At 41.1% G+C, this 25,624-nt stretch overlaps 1 protein-coding gene across 2 annotated transcripts in view; it reads left to right on the top strand.

The window, feature by feature from the left end:
* The first annotated feature begins 2,083 nt into the window (after window positions 1–2,083).
* The window catches only part of AQP9 (aquaporin 9), a 71,390-nt gene continuing 47,849 nt past the window's right edge, over window positions 2,084–25,624 (top strand). Inside the window, exon 1 of one of the 2 annotated variants that reach the window (XM_034660918.1) lies at window positions 2,084–2,580. In XM_034660918.1, coding sequence (XP_034516809.1) covers window positions 2,470–2,580 — 111 coding nt within the window. In that variant the 5' untranslated portion in view covers window positions 2,084–2,469. The remainder of the gene's footprint in view (window positions 2,581–25,624) is intronic. The other variant, XM_002920668.4, reaches the window with a different exon arrangement.

Genomic DNA, 25,624 nt, shown 5'->3' with positions numbered 1-25,624 from the left:
CCTGGTCCTCTTCGGGTGTTTTCTCTCCCAGTACTTAGCACCTCCTTCCCCAGCAATCAACTTGCTGAGTCCCTCTTCTCACCTTCCATAGTCAAGTTTCCAGGTTCTTCTAATTTTAAGATATAAAGAACTCTTGAATCCTTCCATTTCTCTCCATTATCAAAGCCACCCAGTCCTGGAATTCTGTAATATCCCCCAGTGGGTCTGCGTATGCCCTCTTTAGGCCACCTCCAATCCCCTTTCCACCTCACAGCAGGGAATTTTTTTTTTAATTCAAATTTAGTAGTGTCGTATTCTTGTTTAAACCACCTGTGCAATTTATCATTGCTTTTAGCCCTGAATGTGATTTATAGGCTCAGAATGTGTGGTCTGACTCCCACCCATGGCTCAGGGTTCATTTTGTGCTGTGTTCCTTCACTGTTTCTGGGAGTCAGGTAGTAGGTTTCTTTTGTTCTTGGACAGGCATCATACTGTTCCCACCCCTACTCCCCAAGGCCATTGTACATGCACTTCCTTCCCTGCTTCATGCAGTTAAACCCTACACTTTCTACTGATCTCATCTCAGACATGATTTCTCTGGAGAAGCCATCAGAGATCTTTCTGTTGAGGTGAAATCCCCCTCTTTTATTCGCTCATAGAAATATGTCTTCAATCCTTATAGCATACATCTCAGTTGCAATTTCATATTTCTGTGTGTATGATTATTTCACTATGCTTATCTCCCTCACTAGGCTCTAAGCTCTGTAAAGGGCAAGAACTGTGTGTGCTTTGCTAAGTGCAGTGCTTGGCACATAATGAGTATGCCATAAATATTTGTTAGATGAGTGAATGAAGAGACCAAAGAACACCCTTGTGTGGTGTTAGTTGTAGTCACAGCAATAAAGTCCTGTTTCTCTGGTCCATCCACTAGGACTTGGGAATAGTGTAGTCATAAGTAATCCTTCTAGACAATGGTATCCATGATAACTTAACCAAGAGTTAAAGCCAAAATGCTGCATTCCTGTCCTGGCTCTGCTATGGTGTGCCCTCTGGCAAGTTCTAATTGCGTTAGGCCTAATCTCTGTATTTCACCTATGGATTAGGTATCTTCTTCTGTACTTAGGTTCTCAACAGCTGTTTTCTCCAGATCTCTCCTCCCTGCCTGTCTGCCTGCTTCCTCAGCTGGAAATGACTGTAGCCTTCCTGCAAAGGGAGGGGAAGGCCTGAAACAGAACTGGCTTCTCTGTGGGAGGACTGGGAGGAAGCACAGAGCGTGGGTACTAATTCCATGGAACTGCCTTGGTATCAGAAACAACTACTGGATTCTATTTTTTCAGACAAACAGACAAACTAGTTTTGAGAAGCAAGGCTTGAATACTTGACCGGACAGAATCCTGGTCTTAAACAGCCTGTTGCCTGCAAGGATGTTAACTCATCAAACTTAAATGGTATAACATGGAAGGCTTGTTTCAGTGTACTTAATCCCTTTCTTGTTTGACTGGAATGTCTCTTTCTGGCTCAGCGATCTTCAAGCAGTATAGACTTTCAAGACACTGTTGTTTATTTTCTGTGTATTTTGCTTAAATATTTCATGGTAAATGAGGGGGAGAAATTTGGTTTTCACACTGGAATCCTTCTTCAGGAGAAAGTCAACAAGCTGCTTTCTCCATCATTCTGTGGATCCCAGTCTGTCCTCAGTAGACGAAGCCCAGCTATAGCAACCAAGGAGGAGATCCATCCTGTCCTAAAATCTTGCAATGTGAAACTTGCAGTGGTCTATTTGTATGTTAATTTCTCCATCTCTAGAATGGACGCAGTTGTTTTTACCACCCTTAGGGAGGTGTCATTAAACCACCAAAATGATATTGGAAGAAAACAAGAGTGATTAATCTTGCAGAACAACACATCTGTATTTTCTCCATATTCTCCAATGTGCATGAAAAGGTCCTTCAGAAGAGAATGTTTACACGGGATGTATGTATACCTGATTTGATAAACCCAAACTACACCCCAACCACCCACTTCTGAATAGGAGAAGAAAAAAATCAGAAGCCTGCAATTGTGTAACATGCAAATCTTTTCTGGACCGGAGCCCATCGCTGTGGTTTGGCAATACAACTGGCACAACATCTCTTTTCTCATCTCTTGAAAAACAAAACAAAACAAAACAAAAACCAACAGAGAAAAAAAAATACCTTAAGAATAAAGGTAATGATTAATCTATCAGGCACAAAAAGGATCGTTTTGGGGATTTCAGATTCTAACTCGCAAAGTCAGATAAATAACAGTGAACAGGGGATGACAATTGCACCAGAAGAGGATTAAGTCACGGGCTGTAATTGGGACAGCGTTTGTACAGTCAGAGAATCTCACCAGACATCTCCAGGAATCTGTGAGCAGTCGTCAAAACTTCCATTTTCACGTGCGAGTGAAGGAGGGACCAGAAGAAGCAGGTACTGGTGGAGAGAGTGGTCCTTGGAGAAACCCACGATGCAGCCTGGGAAGGGGCGAAAGGGGAAAAGCTTCAAGCAGAGACTGGTCTTGAAAAGCAGCTTAGCTAAAGAGACAATCTCTGAGTTCTTGGGCACCTTCATAATGATTGTAAGTATTTCCTGAATTCTGACCCACTTATGCCTCTCTTTCTACGTAGTTGGTGGCGGATACTTTTGTTTTGTTTTCTTTAAGTTTGTCACTAGATTCATCTCTTCCAGGAAACAGCATGTTACTTCCAGGCTGTTTGGCTATTTACTGGCCACGGGTTTCCATTTACTCATTTCATTTATTCACAAGAGTTGATGGGGGTGGGAGAAGGGGAGTAAACTACTTTCTTCATTTCAGAGATTTAGTCAGACCCTGAGCTGGCTTTGATTAAAGTCAGCCGTTAGAAATTTTTCTCATTGATTAACTGATGTATATCTTGTTTGTTTCCCACAAACATTGAGGTAACTCAGTCCCCTGAAACAAGGACTGGCAGTCAATAAATACGAGTGGCAAGAAACAACTCAGTAGTACAAATGCTTGGCAAGGATTATGTTGTCAGATCACTTGACTTTTAGTAAGTTGAAAATTTCCCTAGGTCGAAATATGTATTCTGCAATCATCCAGCTATGGTTTTGTGTGATTTCCCCCCTCTATTTTCCTTAAGATAATCTCTAAAGGTCTTTAATGAGACAGTTACAAGAACCTTCTATATATAAAGGAAGTAGTGATTCTAAGAACCATTCAAGGATCTTGCCCAGGGAATTGCGCAGCTATTAATGAAAGACTGGACAGTTTACTTAAGTGGGATGGGCTCTAGGCTTTCATCCTATTGCATGTTATAGTATTCTTCGGATGCTGAGCTTTTAGCTGGAGCCAGCTGGAATCTGCTCACATTTGTGAGCAGAAAATGAAATGCTCAATTATTCTCACATGGAACGACTACTGACTTTAACTTGCTTTAAAAAAAAAATAAATAAATAAACCTGCTCAAAGATTCCCTACTTCAGGTATTAATAATTTCATTTTCTCAAAGTTATAGAGAGTTGCCCATAAATTTTGTACTTTAAAAATTCTCTGGTAATGGACAGCATGGTGACTACAGTTAGTAACATTCTATTGCACATTTGAAAGTTCCTAAGAGAATAGATCTTTAAAGTTTGTTATCAGGAGAAATAAATGTGTAACTATGTGGTGATAAATGTTAACTAGACTTACTGTGGTGACCATTTTGCAATATATACAAATATTGAATCATTATGTTGTATACCTGAAGCTATTATAATGTTATATATATCAGCTATATCTCAAAAACAGTTCTTTGCTTTGTATAAATACATAATAATTTAGGGGAATAAGCCAAGATCAAGAAACAAATGTGAACTCAAAAATTTGAACTAGTGTAAATTGAGAGAGAGTCGTAAGTTTTCTGGTCTCTGAGAGCCTCTTTTTGCTGGATTCACTCAAGTGCTTTCAAGGCATATGGACAACTCCTTCTTGACTGTCCTCACTCACTTGAGTTAGGAATGTGGATGGGGTGCGTAGTTTGAAGGAAAAGAGAGAAAATAAAAGCCCATGATTCTTCTGATCCTACTCAGTGCTTACTGGAAAATCACCCTCAGCGAGACGAGAACTCTGGGGTCATGCTACTTGACAGTTTGGTCCCAGTGAGGAGAGTGGATGTCACCACAGACTCAATTCAGCTCTATGGTGAAGTAAAGCAAATTCAGTTACAATCCTTAGTGCCCTGCAGAAAACACAGAGGAGGAAGTGAACTAAACATCCATTTTGCAATTGAAAAAGCTAAAACCTCCTTTGTTTCTTAATGAGAAGCTGTTTCTGGGTGCCTGGGTGGCTCAGATGGTTAAGCATCTGCCTTCAGCTCAGGTCATGATCTCCGAGAAGCTGTTTCATAATTCCATCCCCTCTGTGTTGAGTAAATAACAGTTGTTTCCAGCCATTCACCATTCTACTCATACAGCTAATAGCATGCCTTCCTCTAGTATTCAAGGTGGGAGCTAAAGAAATATCTTCATATTATATGTTGAAAATAAAACTTTATATCTTCTGGTGAAAGCCAATAATTGCCTTAATGTTTCATTTGTACGTTGTACATTTACTTTTAAAGCAACCTCTGATGAAATTCATGATTGTGATTATAATCTTTTTATTGAGGTTTTGGGGGTATATAAACAGGATATATTTGCACAAACACAGTATTTTTTTAACCAATTGACCTTCATGGTTTTGCTCAACTATTAGCCAAAGTAATTGTTTCTGCTTAGTTAGAAAGCATGCGTTGTGTTCCTATGTATAGTAAAAAGCTTTGCATGTTGATAAGCCATGGGCAAAAGGGAAGATAAAAGAAAAAAAAAGGATCTACAGGATTCGTCAGTCCTTCAAATCTTTTTTTTCCCCAGATGTTGGAAGTCTGGTGCCATTTTCCCTCCTCCTCTCCAAACCTGCTCTTCGGAGAAGCATCTTAAACTCATTTACACCATGGTGTAAATGACTGATGAGGCCCACTTATCATTAGCATTAAAGTCCTTGAAAAATTCTCTGTAAACTACAACTAAAAACAGCAATGATTAAGTTATAAGCCGATGAACTAGCTCTAATTCGGGCTTGTAGTCCTGGGATAAGTAGGCCTTTCGCCTTTGCTAGTGCCCGGGAGAGGTTTTGTAATGTATCTTCCCTAATGCGTAGAAGAGGTCTTGAAGCCTTGAGCTGCGAAGGTAGGGAGAAGGCATGATTAAGTACCTACCGTATGTTAACTTCTTTACATACATCTGTTTAATCCTACAATAGCTGCCCTGGGAAGGCTTTATTAACACTCATAAACAGCGGGAGAAATGAGGGCTCACAGACATGAAGTAACTGCCCCAAACCAGGAAAGCACTGAACTGGGATTCTTTCTCATTCTAGAGCCTACACTTCCCATCTGTTGCTGGAATTCCTTACCCATTGTCCTTGATAGATAGTAAATCAGACTCCCTCTTCTTTAACATCTCCATAACTTGGAACCGTGAGTGAGCTCTCCTTTGCTTGTGGGCATGTGAGTTTAGCTGATGGGCACTTGATAAGACCAGACCATGAGTTGTACCCCAAAGCTCTCTGAAGCAGAAAAGATGGCTCAGCGTGAGCCGACAGTTATGGGGGGAAGGTAGAGCACAGGGGACTGCTCAGCCCCCTGCTCGTGGCTCGTGGCTCGTGGCTGGGGATTTCAAGCTACACATTACATACCCAATTGCATAGAAAGTTCCTGACGTAAGAAACACTCATTAAATGCCGATTCCCTTTCCCAGTGCTTGCCCCTTCCCCTCTTCCACTTGAAAGTCTTTGTAGTGTTTGAAAACAGCTGCTTTGTCTCCTTCTGGACATCTCGCAGCCTCCTTCCCCAACATCTGCCACAGAACCCTGCACGTACATAACTGGGACCCCATAAAGGTGTTCAATTAAAATGTCTTCTGGGGGCTCTACTTCCCAGAATCGCCGGTCATTTCTCGTAGTAGCTATGTTCACCCCTCCCTGTTCTACAGTGGAGTGATATACAGGAGTGATCCTTTGATACAAGGGCACCCTTCCAGGGCAGGATTTATGAGTGGGTAATCATCTACTTGTGTGTTGAGAAAGATTCTAAATTCTTGTCTCACTCTGTCAAGCTTCCACATTAGAGATCTACCTTTTGGCATCTCTAAGAATGAAAAAAATGTAAGGACTTGCTATAGGCTTGATCCGTGCCCTGAAGGGAAGTAGAATGAGCAGAGACCTGGGACACAGGCTATGGAGGGCGTAAGGGAATGGGCAGTGCAGGAGGGAGGGAGGAAGTGGGATGGATGGTACATGAGAAATGTCAGACCCTATGTCTGCTGTTGCCTTCCTCCAAGACTTCATGATCAAACTTCCCACCTTGCCAGAGTCACTGAGTTTGACATTCTGTCTTGAAGAGATCTCAGATATGCTGACTATAGAAATTCTGGGGCTTTAAAATGATTGTTACAAAGTGTGCTCAGATCTTGGAGTGGGTTTATTCCAGATTGGAGAGCTTTTGAAACAAAAGAATATATGATTAATGTTTAGAGTAAAATAGGAAAATTTTTAAAATAAGCTAGTTCTTAAAACAAGTGCTTTGCAGGGCATAATTCAAGACATTCTGGACTGTTCCATATTTAGAATTCCCAGGTACTAGTAGGACAGCTCTGAGATAAATGCTGCTGACGCTTCTGATTGATGGGGAAGCTGAGGCATGGGCTGATACAATCGTGTGTCCTTTGAATTGGTGTGGAGCCCAGGTGCCCTGCCTTAAGCGTACACTTGCCCTTGGTTTCCATTGTGCTTTCCCCTCAAGAAGCATAGAATGCTTTCTCATATGGATTCTTTTTTTAAAATTCCAGTATCATTAACGTACAGTGTTATATTAGTTTCAAGTGTACCGTATAGCGATTCAACTATTCTATACATTACTCAGTGCTCATCATGACAGGTGTGCTCTTAATCCCCTTCACCTATGTCACCCATCCCCCTACCCTCCAACCCTCTGGTAACCATCAGTCTGTTCTCCAGAGTTAGGAGTCTGTTTTTTGGGTTGTCTCTTTTTTTCTTTGTTTGTTTTGTTTCTTAAATTCCACATATGACTGACATCATGTAGTGTTTGTCTTTCTCTGACTTATTTTGCTTAACATTATACTTTCTAGATCCATCCACGTTGTTGCTAATCTCATATAGGTTCTTGTTTATTTTTACATTTATATCTTTCCTGGAAGAGAGGGGCGGGGAGAGAGAGGGAAAGAAAGAGAGAGAGAGAGCAACTCCATTTTGCCAGATGGAGAAACAGGTGTAACATAATTAAGAGGTTCACCCAAGGTCACCCAGCCTATGAATGCAAGAGCTGGCCTTGATATTTGACTTCAGTTATTCCTAATGTACCGTTATTTGATGAGAATTAACTCCTTTACTAGGAAAGCCCAAGAGAACTTTACTAATTTTATAGCGTAAAATACATTAGACAGTAAAGGTGTCAGAAGATAATTATGTAGAACAGACATGATCATGGCAGGGAAACCATAGAAGATCTATTAGCGTAGAGTTTATGGACCACTTCAGTCCCTACAAACATACCCAAACCTCTTGTAACATGAGGGTTCTGACGTGGTTCAGTCCCTAATGAGCACATTGACCATGCATTGCACTGCGTTTCTTCCAGTGCTTCTATTTCCTGGGTTCTCCTTGAGACCACCCTGTGGCTCAGAGCAAAGGATGGACAGGCAAGTGGTCATAGAGAGACACCATAACACCTCTCTCTTGCTTTCTGACTCAAAAGTCACTTGCCCTTTCTCTGATTCCTCCCTGCTTGTTCTGGCTTACTGCTTTGCAAACACCTGCCCCACTCTAAGCCTGGATGTCCAAGATGAGGGTCCCATTGAGCTAGAGCTGTCGGTCTGCCCACAGATGATAGGACAGAAGCCTCTGCTGTCAGTGGTGCCTGGCAGATTCTGGCCACACATGGCATGTCTGCCAGAGCGGTGGGAGAATCTCTGTCCTCGGGCTCTCATGCACCGGCTTTGGAATGAAGGGGCCTGTGTTGTCCCACCCCTGTGTCTTTCAGATGAGGAAGCAGAGACCCACACTCTCACAGAATTCTGTCAAATGCTTTTTCCACCACAGTAGGACATCAGAGAGAACTTGCACAGTCAGTCCCACCTGATTCGATTATGTACTTATGATTTATGTTTAGTTCTCAGCTTCTCACGGATTTGCACTTCTGTACTGGGGGGGTTCTGTTACCTTAAGAAAGTGCCAGCTTCTAAATACGAACATGGGAAAGAGCTAAATAAACATGGAGGGATCTGTGTGGGCTCTTGCTCTGTGCCTTCGGCGGGTGGGCGTGGGGGTGCGAGAGGGCCCGAAGCAGGAGGTCCTTTCGCTTCAAGTCTGGTGGTGTGATGAAGACAAAAGACAAGAGGGGCTAACATTTATCGAGCATACACTATACCCAGACACTCTTTAATTCGAGAAACATCTTACAAGGTAAGGGTATTGTTCTTATTTTACGGATGAGGAAATGAAGGCTTAGTTTGACCAAGCACCTTGCCCACAGGTGAGTGTGTGGCGGAGCTGGGATTAGAGTCAAATCCCTGCTTTTCTTTCTCCATGCTGGAATTACTCTCATGTACCCTTGGCTGAAACAATATATGTTACTGTTCTGTGTGCTTTACAAAGATACATATGTGGCTTCCTAGTCTGCGTAACTTCTACAATTTGAGATTTCCCCCCAAATACACTTCCCGAGAACCACAGAGATGTGGGTAATTCATTTTAGTTTTGTAATGCAGCGGCTTTATGCCTCCACTCCCCTCGTGAACTGTTAGATGGTTTGTCACTATGTTCGTCACGATGACCAGCAGTGTGGCAATGAACATCTTTGTACATGTCTCTTTGTCTGTGTGTTTCAGAGTTTCTTCTGAGTATACACTCAGAAGTGGGTTTGGTGCCCTGAGGGCATGTGCCTCTTCAACTTTACATATATTGCAAAATTGCTCTCTGAAGCGGTTTTAAATTTGCAGTACCATCAGCAACCTGTGAGTTTCCATATTGCGCATACTCCCCGACCCTTGATATTATCCAACTTCTAGATTTTTGCCCATTTGACATATAAGAAATAGAATTTCACTAGTAATTTCAATGAATTCCTCATGCACTTGACCATCTTTTCACGTTTACCGAAGCTTTAGATTTCCTCTTCTGTTAATTGTCTGCCCATATCCTCTGCATTTTAATTTTTTCTTATTGGTTTTAATAGGACACTGGTATTTTTTTAAATCTAGACATTGGAGATATTTTGTGTTTTCTTATTATATAGTTTAATGTCTTACCTTTGATATTTCGGTCTTTAAATCATTAGAATTTATTTTGGCGTATGATGTAGAGCAGGTGCTCTTTATCTGGTAGGATAGCCAATTGTTCCAGTTACGTTTTTGACAGTGTGTTCTACTCCTGTTGCTTGTGATGACATCATAGACCAATTAGATAGACATCAAATAGCAGTTCATATATAAATGTGGTTGTAGGCCTAGGCTTGATTTAGTGCTATTGATTTCTCTGTCCAAACCAGCACCAATGCCATATGTTTTTGTTATGATTACTTTCTAAATTGGTTTTGTTATCTGGTATTTTTCTTCCTGATTTTCCCAATATTGTCTTGGCTATTTTTAGCCCTCTATTCTTCCACATGAATTTTAGGATGAGTTTATCAAGTTCCATAAATACCCTGTAGACATTTTGACTGGAATTGCATTAAATTTATATAGTACTCCAGATAGAACTGGCACCTTTAAGATATTGAATCTTCTATCCATGAACATAGTATAGCTCTTTCTTCACAGGTTGCTTTTTAAACTTATTTTTAAGTTTCATAATTTACTTGATATTAGTCATATATATCTTTTGTTTAACATATTTCTAGGTACCTTGTGGTTATTACTCTTGTGAACAGTACATTTTAAAATTCTATTTTCTAAAACAAATTATATTTTCTAATTGGCGATTACTAGGTTTAGGAGCAGCATGGACTTGTGTGTGTTGATCTTGTGTTCAGCAAACTAGGTAACAGTCTTACTAATGCAAGTAAATTTATAGGTTACCTTGGATATTCTCTATAGATCAGGACTAGCAAATATGATAGCCACTAGCCATATATGACTACTTAAATTAAAATTAAACTTAAATAAAATAATTTTTTTTCATTCTTACTAGTCCCAGTTTGAGTGCTTAAGATCCATATGTATGACTTCTGGCCACACTGGACAGCGTGGACATGGAACTTGCTCCTCACTGTAAAATGTTCTATTGGACTGGTATAGGCAATGTGTTTTTTTCTGAGAATACGAGAACTTTTTCTTTCTTTCTTGACCTTAAATATTTAATTTCTTCTTATTACCATGGTTAAAACCTCTCTAGTGCAAGGTTACTTAGAAGCTATAATTGTAGCATTCTAGTTTTACTCCCAACTTTAAAAAATCTGCTTCTCATGTTTTATCATTAAGTATGATAGCTCCTGTAAGCTTTCGGTAGACATTCTTGATTTGAGTAAGGAAGTTCTCGTCTACTCCTAATTTACTAAAACTTTCATTAGGGATGATTGTTGAATTTTTAAAAATATCTCTTCTCTATTTATTGAGTTAAGCATTGGGTTTCTCTTTTATCTGTTCATGAAGAAAGTTACATTGACAAATATTTTTAGCATTAAATCATCCTTACATTCCTGAGATGAATGCAGCACTAATCATGCAACATTTAGTTTGCAATGTTTTATTAAGGATTTGGCTATAATTTCTTTTTATTATGTTGTCCTTTGTCCAGTTTTATCACTGAGATTATATTAACATCGTGAAATGAAGTTCTTTCCCTCTTTTTATATTTTCTGAAACACTTTGCATAAAGTAAAGCTTACCTATTACTTGAAGGTTACTTAGCATATGCGCTGGAAAAAAAGAGAGGGAGAGGAAGGGGGGAGGGAGAAAGAGAGAGAGAGGTGTGTGCAAGAAGATTTCCCTAAACTTTATGTCTAATTTAGATCCTCTATTCTTTTTCTTAATTTAAATTCAATTAGCCGACATATAGTACATCATTACTATCAGATGTAGAGTCCAGTAATTCATCAGTTGCATGTAACACCCAGTGCTCATCACATCACATGCCCTCCTTAATGCCCAACACCCAGTTAGCCCAAAGATACAAATGTAGTGATCTTAAGGGACACTTGCACCGCAATGTTTATAGCAGCAATGTCCACAATAGCCAAACTGTGGAAAGAGCTGAGATGTCCATTGACAGATGAATGGATAAAGAAGATGTGATACACACACACACACACACACACACACACACACACTCACACAAAATGGAATATTACTCAGCCATCAAAAAGGATGAAATCTCACCATTTACATTGAGGTGGATAGAACTCGAGGGTATTATGCTGAGCGAAATAAGTCAATCAGAGAAAGACAATTATCATGTGGTTTCACTCGTATGTGGAATATAAGAAACAGTGCAGAGGATCATATGTAAAGGGAGGGAAAACTGAATGGGAAGAAATCAGAGAGGGAGACAAACCATCAGAGACTCTTGACTGTAGATTCTCTATTCTTAATTACATTTTAGCAATTTACATTTTTTCCTAGGAAACTGTACTTTACGTGTGTTTTCAAATGTTGTTTTTCAAAATCGCTAATATTTTCCAAATCAATACAATGAAAGCAATAATTCTGAAATAATTTTTCATACTATTTGCAAAGGCTTTTAATATCTCTACTGTATCTGTGGTGATGTTCTCTTTCTAATTTTTAATGTGGTTTCTTTATTTTTCACTCAGTAGTTTCTGCTTTGACCTTTCTTATATTGTTTCATTGAGTTGATCAGCTTTCTTTATTTCTCCCTTTTCTCCTGTGCTTGTTCTTTCTCAGTATTTACATTTACATTTTAAAAATTGTATTCTTGAATTAACAAAGTTTAAAGTGAGTCAACATCTCTTTCCTTCTGATCAACAGGAAAACTTTTTAAAATCCTGATTGTAATCAACCACTCCATCTTACATGTCATTATTGCCTGATATTTAAATTCTACCCTCGTTATTTTTATTACTGGTGTTTTTAATAGTGATCACTTAAACTTACATAAATTATCAGTTTATTTGCTAATTATTCCTACATGCATACATCTCTTTTAGGTGCAGTTCCCTTCTTTGTGCAGTAAAAAAGCTTTCTTTGGGGAAATTTTTCAGGAAGTGTGTGTGAGAGATAAACTTTCTCGGTCTTTGCCTGAGTTTGTCTTTATTTCACTCTCAAGTTTCAATGTTTAGCTGATAAATTTTAGGCTGATGATCGGTTTTGCTTGGCATTTTGCAGGTGTCATCCCAATGTCTCTTGTTGCTGTTGACAAGTCTATTGTTCATTTAATTTTTGTTCTTAATCTGAATTTCTCTGATTACTATTAAGAGTTTCTCTCTTTATGTAGCACACGCGTGCACACACACAGAAATTCTCAGCCATAAAAAAAGGATGAGATCTTGCCTTTTTTAACTACATGGACAGACCTAGAAGTTATTATGCTAAGTGAAATAAGTCAGACTGAGAAAGACAAACACCATATAATTTCACACAAATGTAGAATCTAAAAAACATAACAAATGAATGAATAAATAAAAAACAGAGTCAGACCTATAAACACAGAGGACAAACTGATGGTTGCCAGAGGGAAGGGGAAGGGATGGACACAAAGGGTGAAGGGGAGAGGGAGGTATACTGGCTTCCAGTTATGGAATGAATAAGTCACAGGAATAAAAGGCACAGCAGAGGGAATCTAGTCAATGGTATTGTAATAGCATTGTATGTTGACACATGGTAGCCAACTTGTGGTGAGCATAGCATAACCTATAGAGAAGTTGAATCACTATGTCATACACCTGAAACTAATGTAACATTGCATGTCAACTATACTGAAATTTTAAAAATTATAAAAACAACAAGAGTTTCTCTTTCTTTTCCCCTGAAATTTCACTGCAATATGACTAGTGTTATTTTATTTTATTCGTAGTGCTCAGGATGCATTGTTTATCAGAATTTAAAGATTCACAATTTTTACCAATTCTGGAAAATTCTCAACTTTATTACTTTGCCTTTCCCCCAGTCTTTCTGTTTTCTCCTTTTAGAAGTCATATTATGTGTGCATATATGCTTGACTCTTTCTTTTTTTTCTTTATGTCTCTAACCGTTCTCTCATATCTGTATCTCTTAATCTCTCCATGATAAATTTTATGTAGTTGTCTCAAACCTGTCTTCCAGTTCACTAATTCTTCACTCAGTTGTATCTAATCTTTTGTTTAATACACTCATTAAGTTTTTAGTTTCATTCATATGTTTTCATTTCTAGAAGTTCTATTTGGTTCTTTTTAAAAATTGCTTTTCTTTTCTTATGTGTTCACTTCTTTTGTCTCTTTAACTCACTAAAGTAATATATTTATGGTATTTTATGATTATTCTGTCATCTCAAATTTTAGGGGAGCCAATAATCCCATTTATTTTACCTACTAACTCTCACTGACAAAGGATCATTTCCTTTAGTGTTTTGTAAATTTGTATTGTAAACTCTTCAGGAAAGTTTGTTTTCCTCTGTGGGAATTCTATACAGCCTGAGCCACGGAGTCGTTCTTCTACAGCAGGTTTGCATTTGCTTCTGCTAGGTTGCCCAGGTATATCACCAACCGGAAATGATTATTGTGAAGTGGAGAACTGGAAAAGGAAGACTGATGAATGTGCACGCCCTGTTGAAGGGCACTCTCCCAAAAGAATGGCTCTCCACTCCCTTTACCGCACATGGGATGTGTGGCCATGAATGATTAGGAAATCCCATGTTTTCTCCAAATGAAGCTGGTTCTCAAGTCCTTAGAGCCTGAGTCAGGACCAGGTGAAGGAGGACTTTCCTACAGACTTCCCCTTATCAGCAGTGAACATGAGGGCCAGACTAGCCCGGAAAATTTCAGAGTTCCAAAGGACTTGGGGAGAAAAGTCCATTCTGGGTCACTGATCTAAAGGCTACAGATATCTAAAGCCAAACAATCCTGTCAAACAGAACTCTGCTTTCGATCCCTGAGTTTGAATTTTGACTCAGAAACTTGCCGCTTTCATTAACTTTCAAAGAGGAAGTACTTATGTTTTCTACTTTCCAGAATGGGTTTGGTTGGTTTTTCTTTAGTGACAAAGCCCATTGCAACATGTTTCCATTACTTGACAAGAAAGGAGAACATAGAAATGAGAGCAGAAGTTGGCTTCTCTTTACTCATCAGCCTTGTGATGAAGATACCACATAAAGTGAGGGACCAGGAGGAAGAGAATCCTCATATAAGTGAGGTAACTTATAGAACTGATCAAAATGCTAAACTGCCCAACAATGAAGGCTACTCTGTACATCTAGTGGACACCTTATTTCATGTCTGATTGCTAAGCCCACTGAACCCACAAAGCAAAGCAAATGCTTTAAAAGAAAATATGCCAACAAAATGTGCCCCCCTCTTGATAGATTGACTGATCATGCTAAGACACACAGCCCTGGTTTGGCCAGCCAAGACCAAAAAAGACCCGAAGGCCTAGTCCTTCTCAGCCTAGAATCAGCCCACATGCATTAGCCTCTATTTTGAAATTTAGATTTTCTTAGGAGGAAACCTCCCGAAAAACCTATGCCTCTATCACCAGGTAAGTGGTTAAAGAAATAAGGTACATCCTTACGTTGTCCTTATGGATACCTATATAACCACTAAAGACAATGAGGCCAATTTTTATATGCTGATATGAGAAGATTAATTAAACTATTAAAAAAGCAGGCAGAAAATGGTATATATAAAATACTCCTACTTGTATAAACACACATACACAATTTTTGACAGAATCTACCAGAAAGTATTGATAGTAGTTCCTGTAAAGAATAAAATATAAACTCTGGGCTAGAAAAGGAACAAATTTCTTATATTTTATGATACATCTTTTGTAACTGAAAACATCTTACATATTTATGTACATTTTCTTCACTCCCCTACTCCCCCTAAAAGAGCTCACTCAGCAGAATTTCTCCCTTCCAAGTGTTTTAGGGAGTTGCTCAAAATGTGTTATAAAGAACACTAGTTATGTGAAATGCAAATAAAAATTTGTGAAAGAAAATATGCTGACCTTCCCAGATATGTTTGGAAAACACTGGGTTAACCAAGTTAAGCCGTTTTTTCAACTATAGGACTTAGCAGAGTTGTAATGTTCACTATAAACTCTAAGAGGGGAATAAAATATATATATGTCCCCAGACTCACTTGACCACAAATCCCTTTCTTAAATTTTAATTCCAGTCGAGTTAACATACAGTGTTATATTGATTTCAGGTGTACAATATGGTGATTGAACAATTCTCTGCAATGCTAAGTGCTCATCAAGATGAGTGTACTCTTAATCCCCTTCACCTATTTCACCCATCCCCCCATCCACCTCCCCACAGGTAACCACCAGTCTGTTCTCTAGAGTTGAGTCTGTTTCTTGGTTTGTCTCTATTTTTCCTTTGTCCATTTGTTTTGTTTCTTAAATTCCACATATGAGTGAAATCATATGGTATTTGTCTTCCTCTGACTTATTTTGCTTAGCATTATATTCTCTAGATCCATCCATGTTGTTGCAAATGGCAAGATTCATTCCTTTTTATGGATGAATAATATTCCATTGTACACCACATCTTCTTTATCCATTCATCTATCATTCGACACTGGGCTGCTTCCATAATTTAGCTGTTGTAAATGATGCTGCAATAAACATAAGGATGCATATATCCTCTTGAATTAGTGTTTTCTTATTCTTTGAGTAAATACCTGGTAGAGCGATTACTGGATTATATGGAAATTCTATTTTTAATTTTTTGAGGAATATCCATATTGTTTTCCACAGTGGCTGCACTAGCTTGCATTCCCACCAAAAGCGCACAAGTGTTCCTATTTCTCCACATCCCCACCAATACTTGTTTTTTCTTGTGTTTTTGATTTTAGCCATTCTGAAAGGTGTAAGGTGATATCTCATTGCAGTTTTGATTTTTATTTCCCTGATGATGAGTGATGTTGAGCATGTTTTCATGTGTCTGTTGTCCATCTGTGTGTCTTTTTGGAGAAAAATTGGAATGACACAGAGCAGATTAGCCCAGCCGCTGCACAAATCCCTTTTTTTTTGAGGAGCATCTCATGGAACAGATGATCTGTAGAACATACTTTGGGAATTGCTGGGCCTGGAATGAATCTAAGAAACTAATCAGCCCCAGAATTCCTCTGTCTTCAGGGATCTTCCAGACTGAAAGTGACCCAAGATGTACTTAACATTGTTAGACCACTCTGAATAAAGGGAGAGCTGTCTTGAGCAACCCTCCATCCACACTCAGCATAATCAGACCGTGGTTATCCTAACATGAACACTCACACCTTAATAAGTAAATGCTTAATTTGTTCCTTATTCTGGCCCTGGGATCACGACCAAGTTCTTGCCAAGCTAGCATTAATTTGGTTGAGTTGAGGGATGTGAAAGCCTATGATATAGGTCAGAAAATAGAACATTTTTCTTTTTAGCTTGTGAGAAATAATGGTGTTTAATCACCTTATATTTCTGAGGCCCAATTTTGTTCTTGGTACTCTTTTCTACTCTGAGATCTCTGAGGTTGGCCATCTGCCCATTCACCTGGTTCTCAAATCTCAGATTCCTCTGTTTTTATGAGCCTGCTTTAATATCACCTCTTTTCAAGTACAGCTGGTTCTTGAGTGGTGATTGATCTTATCCTGATATTCTCTTAGGCTGTGTGCCACCAAATACTTTATTTTTAACCGGAATGTCCAGGTTTCAGTCTTGGGTTTTTTTGTGTGTGTGTGACTATTTGGTTATGACTGAGAAAATGTTATTTTCCAATTGGAAAACTAACTGACTGGAAAGCCATACATAAATATGCATTCTGCCCTAAGAAAGGGAAAAAGCAGACCCACAGAAACAGTAGCAGTTGTCAGAAGAGGAACACAGAAGTAAGAATCCAAAAATCTGGCTCCAGGTTCAGATTCTGCCACTAATTAGCAATATGAATTTTTTTTAAAAGATTTTATTTATTTATTTGACAGAGATAGAGACAGCCAGCGAGAGAAGGAACACAAGCAGGGGGGGTGGGAGAGGAAGAAGCAGGCTCCTAGCGGAAGAGCCTGATGTGGGGCTCGATCCCATAACGCCGGGATCACGCCCTGAGCCAAAGGCAGACGCTTAACCGCTGTGCCACCCAGGTGCCCCAGCAATATGAATTTTGTCAAATTGTCCAGCCTTCTCCTTTTTAAGTCTTTATTTTAATTCCAGTTAGTTAACACACAACGTAAGTTTCAGGTGCACAACACAGTGATCCAGCACTTCCATGCATCACCGGGGGCTCATCACAACACGTGCCCTCCTTCATCCCCATCACCTGTGTTACCCATCCCCCCACCCTCCTCTCCTCTGGTAACCATCCTTTTGTTCTGTAGAGTTAAGAGTCCGTTTCTTGGTTGTCTCTTTCCAGTCTTCCACTTTTGAAATGCAGATTAGATGTTGGCAGGTAATAGGCATGATAGTGTGGTATACATGCTATAAATGTTTGTTTATTCACCTGTCCAGTGGTCAGAATTATGTGTAGTCAAACCTGGGCCCCATCGTTGACTACCCATGTGAGTGTGAGAAATTTTCTTAACCCCTCTAAAAACCTCATTCCCTTATTTGTGAAATGGAGGAGGTAAGAAGACCTGACTCCCAGGGCTGTTATGAGGACCAATGGGCTAATGTATGGAAAGTGCTTAGCTCATAAAAAGCACTCAGTAAACATGGAGTTGTTGTTGTTACTCTTATCGTTATGTGTTTCAATGGATGTAGTCACATAAACTGAGTGGACATATGATAGGTGAGATGTAGGACTTCTGGTAACATATACCTACAGCCCGGGCTGGAGCGCCAAGGTTTGCAGAGAATATACTGGCAGACTGGCATTTGTTCTCCTTCCTCTCCAGTCACAAAAAGCAAAATGTTTATAGGAGGGGGGAACCCCTGAAAGCCCCAAAGTGACTTCCATCTCAAAAGTGGGGACTGGGTTTTTGGTCTCCCTATCACTGCCACCTTAGTAAAGTCATGCCCATAGTAAGTCCTTTATTGGAAGGTGGCCACAGAGTCCCCCTCCGGGAACTGAGAGGCTGTGCTACCTCACCCCAGAGATGTTATCACCATGCCATCTGTGGGACCAACAAGTCACTGGCACCAGAAGCTAAATGGGTTTCTCCTCCCAGGCCTTCAGACGGGAGTGAGCAGCCCCACAGCTTATTGAGATGAGGCAGGTCATATATATGAGTGAAGTGGATATGGTGGGATTGAGGACTGTATGTCCTGTCTTAGGACATGTCTGCCACCCAGGCTGTCTCCACTGTGGCTGAGTAGGAACGGGGTGGGTTTTTATCAGATTTTCAAGTTTTTCAAAAATGGTCAGAAGTTAAAAGTTCTATGCAATTTTTCCTTTTTAAATACTGGCAACAATTTCTAAAATTAAAAAAAAAAAAAAAGCACCATGTAGGCCAAACAAACATCTCTGAGTCAATCCCACTCATAGGCTGTCTCCAGCCATGGACCACCAGTTTGTGACTCTGCTCTAAAGGTGTCCTTAACCGTGTTCTACAAAGACAAACTATACTCAGCAGAAAAGGGCAAATGGAGAGATTGTGAGGGTCTGAGCCTTCTGTTCAATATCATCTGTTTTAAGAGGCCTGGCTATGGGAAATCTAATTCCTACATGCAAGATTGTTGTCCTTTTCTTTTCCCGTCCTAACACCTAGCAAAACTGATTGAGGCAACAGTGTGAAAAACATTTTTTAAAAGATTTTATTTATTTATTGGAGAGAGAGAGAGGGAGCAGGAGCAAGGAGAGGGGCAGAGGGAGAGGCAGACTCCCCACTGAGCCCAACACAGAGCTCAATCCCAGGACCCTGGGATCATGACCTGAGCCAAAGGCAAGTGCTTAACCAACCAAGCCACCCAGGTGCCCCATGTGAAAACCATTTTTGTTTCAGGCAGTATCAGAAGAGAAATCTTGATCGCATATAATTTTAATCAAGTTTCTCATGAGGACAATCTGTCATGTGCATATATTTATATGTCTCAGATTTAATAGTGTTATGTCAGATGATTCGATAATTTAGGATAGTAATCAAATGACTCAAGAATTTGGAGAGACTTAAATGTCAAAATAGCCATCACCTAGTTAGTAAGGCAAAATTACCAAACCACATCTTCATGTCCACTTTCCCTAGGCGTAAATGCTTAAGGCATTTTTTTAAATAACAAGCCTTCAATATGAAATAACAGTACCACCCTTCTCTATACTTTTCTTACCAGTTCTCAGCTGTCTTACCTTTCCTACCAGTCTCTGAGTTCTCAGAGGACCTGTATATGATTATTTTTGCATCCCTGCTACCACCAGGCATCGTGCACGGCACTGAGAATTTTCAAATGTACCTAAATACGGAGGAATAAATGAAGAGAGGAAGGAATGGCTGAGTGACGGCCAAATTCCAATTAGGGCTACTTGTAGATTTGAGGATCTTCGTTTCCTCCAATTTCACTTTTTGAAAGACAGACTTGTAAAGCACAAACCTGAAAAAACTACTTATTTGGCGCAGGTGCAGTTGAGGGCAGTTTAGTTTAAGTGGAAAAACACAACCTCTGGACACAAATGTTAATTTTAGGTTCCAAAAGATCTTTTCACTAGCTGTGTGTCCTCGGGCAAATTACTTAATTTCTTTGTCTCAAGGTTTCTTTGGATGAAAACAGCGAGGTATTCCTCCCCCTCAAGCTATTATGGAGACTAAAAGAGAGTTTGCAATTGTGTGTGTGTGTGTGTGTGTGTGTGTGTGTGTGTGTGTATAAACAAATCAGTTTATTTAAACACAAAATTATTTAAAAACAAATCAGCTTATTTAAAATACAAATGTTGCCCCCGATACACTCTTTTAATGCTGACTTCTGTCTTGCGAACATTTACATCAAATGACAAATTTTCTACTGAAGGATATTTTTCATTTAAAATATATTGCTTACCGATTTCCAAGAAGACCAGCAGCAATGCACAAGGTCAACAGACATACATGACTCACATTCTTGGGTCCCATTGTTGCTGCCTGCGTGACTCAGAGCAACCATGCCTCAGGCTGGCACAACCGGATTAAAGGACACTCACTTCCTAGAAAAGTTTTCAAGGGAATGGTAATAAATAAATATTAGCCAGGTGAGTTTGGAAGCTAGGGGACATTTTATTATCAGTGGCTACTTGGGTTACTTCTTTGGCTCTGGTTAAAGGGGCAAGTGGGAGTGAGGGAATTGCTTGGCTTCCTGGTCTTGGTGTCGAGAACAGACATGGGTGCTATGAAATCCCCAGACTCTGGCTACGCTGGCTAGTGCCGCAGGAAATCTGTGCGGCTCGTGGGTGTGGATCATCTGTGCAGAAAAGGCCTGACCCACCATTATGTCAGCCCACTAGCTTCCAGGGCCGGGCAGGTTTGGTCAACACTGGGGGCATGAGTGTGCCTGCTGCGGCCGACCACGAAGCTGGGAGACATGATGAGAAAAGGAGCAAGCCAAAAAGAGCAAGAGGAAAAGGTTTGATGGGCTTTCTGGCCTAGTATTCTCCTGGTGAGCGCTCAGTCATCTAGTGGAAGCTGTCTATGCAGCGGAAGCTAGAAAGGAAGCAAATATTACTCAGTAAAACTGGTTTTGTATAAACGGAAAAGCTGCGCTTAATCGCCAGCCTGTCTCACTGACCTCTGAGAAAGGAGGCAAATGGGGCTGAAGAGGATGTTTCCCTAGGTCGTTGGAAGCTTTGGCGAAAAAGCACAAGTGTTGAACCAGAGTGACCACATGTTGTCACCAGGAAAGCCACCTGTCCTGGCACAAAAACGAGAATTACAAGATTCCCAAATGAGCTTCATCCTCAGTCATTTCTCCTCAGACTGACAATGTGGCTTTTTATACGGGGTAGATGGGGAACAGACAGCTGTTCGGGTCTCCACGTCCTTCAACACTCCTGGACAGCCCTTCACTTGCAGCGTGCAGATGGGAAAGCTGGGGCCCCGACCCCACATTCTGTGGGACCTCACTGGTCTCCCTGAATATTGCCATGAATTCTTGGGGGTGTTCGTTGCCTTGGGTGACCTCTCACTCCATCCAGTGTGTAATGGTTAAAAGCACAGGCCTCCGAGTAAGACAGACCGGGGATCAAATCCAGGTTTTGTCTCCTTTGTTTTTGTTGTGTAACCCTGGAGAACTTGTTTGGCCTCTCTCAGCCTCCATTTGCTCATCCGTAAAGTGGAGCTAGTAATCCTGTCCTCTTCTCCGAGGCTGAGCAGACATTGCTAGGGACGAAGTGATACAGGTAAGGCACTTTGCCTGGGCCTGAGCACAGAGAGCATACGTGGTGTTTGTATTTCTTTACCCACACTGCCCTAAACAGATGAGTACAGACACTAAACATTTCACACAGCCTTAGCTCCGAAGTCCAGGACAATATTTGCCGAGAAACCCTTTCAGCTGTTCTTTCAGTATGGGCTCTGAAAACACGGAACTACAAAAGGTAGATACAAGACATGTTATCTTTTCCTTCTTTGGACGATGTTTGATGTGCACAGAGAATCGCAGACTCCTCACAATAATCACAAGATCCCCTCGTGATCCCTGGCCTCACGTTGCATGCATTTGCAAACATTTTCTGAAGAATCCCTGGCCTTTATTGCTATGGCTTTCCCGCAAAGGCTCAGGTTTTACATACTGACCAAACAGGTGTTTGTTCAGTGTCTATTATACACTGTGTACCTTGTTAGGGACATCTTACTTTGCACTCTAAAGGACGTAACAGATACCGAGAGATTTGAGAATGGTCAAATGAAATAAAGTCTGTAGGTTTATGATTCTCCCCATCCCGGCATTTGTTTGTGATAATCACTTTTATCTCTTTACCTCTCCTTTCCTTTAGGTTTTATATTGTGTCCAGTAATCAGCTTGTCATAGGGGTCATGGCTCAACTGGGAACTTCCCAGCAACCCAGCTGAGATTTCTTAGAAATTACACCTCCCACTTCTCACATCCTATCCCCTGTTTCTATTGAAAAGACATTTACACAGGGCTCCCCCCCCCGCTTATGTTTCGATATTTTCATATATTCCATCAGCTATTGTTGGAGATGGAATATAAAGAGGCATGGCTGCTGCGGCGGACACTGCAGTCTTGGTGGGTGTGACCCGGGGCGAGGTGGGATGTAATGAAACGCCACTGCAAAGACAGAGTAGAAGAAGCGGAAGAGACCCCTGAGGGCTTAAGTTGTCAAGAAGGCCCCACAGAAAGGGTAGGATTGTAGCTCAGTGTCAGGAGTACATTGAGTTTGGTTGCAGAAAGGGACAGAGAAGGGACATTCTGCTAGAAGGTAGGGCATGAGCAGGTGTGCTGGGTGGGAATGAGTGTCATGAGCTCAAAGGTCTCAGAGCGACAGGGATGCCAACCTGGCTGATGCAGATTTATGCTGAAGAATACTGGGCATGAAGTGGACGGGGTCGCGAGGCAAGACCCTGAGAGCCCTGAGTACCAGGGGGAGGGTTTGTGCTGCCATTTCCTAAGTAGTGGTCAGGGGAGCAGTGGGCTAAGTCATGCTCCATCTGGCATGGTCCCTGAGTGGGGAGATACTGGGGGTGGAGACGCTGGTTGGGGGCTGCAGAAAAAGCCTCTGAAGATTTGAGAATGATTGGCTATGGATGGCAAAGGGAGAGAAGAGGAGGGAATACCAAATGACTCCAGCTTGTTTGCCCTGGATGATTGAGAATGACTAGTCGCCAGTCAGTCTTTCGTAGGAATTCTGCCTTTCAAAGGTCCTTCTGCTTTTCCACCGAAGTTCCTTTTCCCGTTCCTGCCACACATGGCACCTGAGAAAAGCAACAGTATTTACCCTCTCCTCTTTTCTAGTGTGGCTTTCCCACCAAAAGCGCTAACATCTCGCCGACTATGAAGGGACCCATCTTTGAAGAGCAATCACAAATAGGCAAAACATAAAGCCCTGTCAGCTTCCCATTTCCCCTCCTCTGCAAATTTTGATCCTATGACTAGGAATGAAACAGCAACTATTTCTAATATCTGTCACAGATGTGGTTTTCTGCCTGTTTTTATTGCCAGTCAGTGAGTCAGTGGTTAAGTTCACGAGTCCCTTCGTCTTAACTTATTCACCCTAAACTGGGGTTTTCCTTTTGAGTTTATACTAAAAGCAACAATATCCTGCACTGGCCATTGCCCGTTATTGTGTAAACAGTGCTTTCATTATTGTTATCCCATTTGAACCTTTACTAAACTATCCTACGAAACGAGCCTGGCCGGTATCATTACTGTGCTTTCATGATCAAGCTGACACTGAGAAGGGTCATTTACACAGACACCGACTGTCATACCTGGAAATGGCACCCGGAATCCGGTTATTTAGTTACCGCCAATATAGTAGATGCTGTTACAGTGGCAAAGATGTTTCATACAGGATCTTGAGTACCTTATAAAATTGGGAAAACCGGGCACAGATACGTGAAGTTAAAGTACTTCCCGTGCCTGAGTGCCCCACTAGGTGGCAGTAGAAGCAACTAGCAGGAGGTAAAGGGTGAATGACCCCGTTGTAACACCCTGTACAAATATGGGAGAATTGTGTCCATTTCTGGGCTCTGTGTTTCAAGAGGGCTGCTGACAACCCAGAGCTCAACTGGGTGAGACTCACCAGGAATCAAAGATGAAGAGACAGGCGTCCAGGAAAGAGAACTCAGAGAGGATCTTACGCTCCCTCCATTTACTGGAAGGCCTGGCATGTGGAAGAGGCTTATGCTTTATGGTCCCGAGAATGGGCATAGAGCTAATGGACAGAAATTACAGGAGAGAGGATTCCAACTTCCTTTAAGGAAAGACTCCCTAGCCACTGGCACAATAAAAAATATATAGAACAAGCTGCCTGATGTGGTAATGAGCTCCCTATGTCTCACGGGGATCCAACACAGACCAGATGAACACCTATTTAGGATGTCCTAGGGAAAATGTCTATGTGAAGTCCAGTGTGTGTGCCATTGGGTTCAGAACCAGTGTAGTGTTGAGACTGAGGAGAGAACATCATGCAGGGTTTGAGACGGCAGGCTCTGGAGACTCCATGGTGCTCACTGTTGGAACTCAGCTACTGTGTTGTAAATGGCCACATGGAGAGGCCATTTGTAGGCTCTTTGGCCAACACTCCAGCCAAAGCATCAGCTGACCGCCAATATCAACCACTAACACATGAATGTGTTAGCCTTCCGATCATTCTAATCCTCCAACTTTGAACCATCACACTTGACCCCAAATGGAGCAGAGATGAGATGCCCCGCCCAGCCTTGTCCAAATTCCAGATTCGCAAGCAAAATAAATGTTATCATTTAAGCCACTAAGTTTGGGGGATAGTTACGTAGTGCTAGGTAACTGGGACACAATGCTTATATAATATTCTAAATTGCCACCAATCTTCAGGGCAACTTACAGGTGCTGGGTCAAGCAGAAGGTGGTGTTATTTGCAGAAAGGGGGTTGGTGGGTTGGGCTGAGGAGAGAAGAGAAAGCTCGGTGAAGCTATTGGAGAATATGAATGAAAGATAAATGAGGAACTTTGGGGGCGCAGTGAAGGGCACAATGAGGACTAGATTCATGATTTGTAACACCTTCCCTCCTCTACATGGTTCTGTGAGTTTTCTAACTCTCCCGGAGAAGGAAGCTAGATTGAGCAGACGCCAGATCCTGACGAGAAGGTGGAAGAGAACTTGAAGGTGTGTTGATGACCGGCACAGGAGGGGGGGTGGTGGACTTGGGAAACACAACACCTAAGGAAACAGAATGAAACAAAATAGGCCAGCGTATTGTTTGCCGTTGGTATGGAAAGGAATCTTAGAGATTGTTTTCTAGATAAGGAGACCAAGAACCGGCACTTGGAAAACAACTAAGCACTAATTGTATAATACGGACGGTATAAGTGAATTTCAGAGAACACAGGTTAGGTGTGGCAAGAGTATGAATGGGTGATGGGTCCAAAACAGCTTTCCAGATAGGGGGGACCAGAAAATTGAGGAGAGCTGGATATGATAATAAGCTCTTTCTGTATCTAAGAAGGGGAAAGGTGGGGTGGTTTGTTTAAAGGTGAGGACAGGGAATTATGTTGGAAATTCTCTCAGTAATACCATGAAGGACAATTCTCCCATTTTGGAAGGGAAAAAATTATACTGGGCACACAGAAAAAGGAAACCAGAGTGGGTGACCAATTCCCCAGCAATCTGGCCGCAGTATTTAGGATATCCAAGGTCGGCTTCCCTGGTGCTGTGGATGCAGGTGGGAGGAGGCAGGCAAGGGATGATACTAGAAGGTAGCTACCTGACTTCTTCATTGCCTTTCAAGCTATAATAAATATATTTTAAAATTAAAAACCAATGATGTAGGGGCACCTGAGTGGCTCTGTCAGTTAAGTGTCTGCCTTCAGCTCAGGTCCTGATCCCAGGGTCCTTGGATCCAGCCCCTTGCCTAG

This window comes from Ailuropoda melanoleuca, chromosome 5 (genome assembly GCF_002007445.2).
Source record: "Ailuropoda melanoleuca isolate Jingjing chromosome 5, ASM200744v2, whole genome shotgun sequence".
Lineage (NCBI taxonomy): Eukaryota > Metazoa > Chordata > Mammalia > Carnivora > Ursidae > Ailuropoda > Ailuropoda melanoleuca.
The sequence above is the reverse complement of the archived record's forward strand: the minus strand, read 5'-3'. Positions and strand labels throughout refer to the sequence as shown.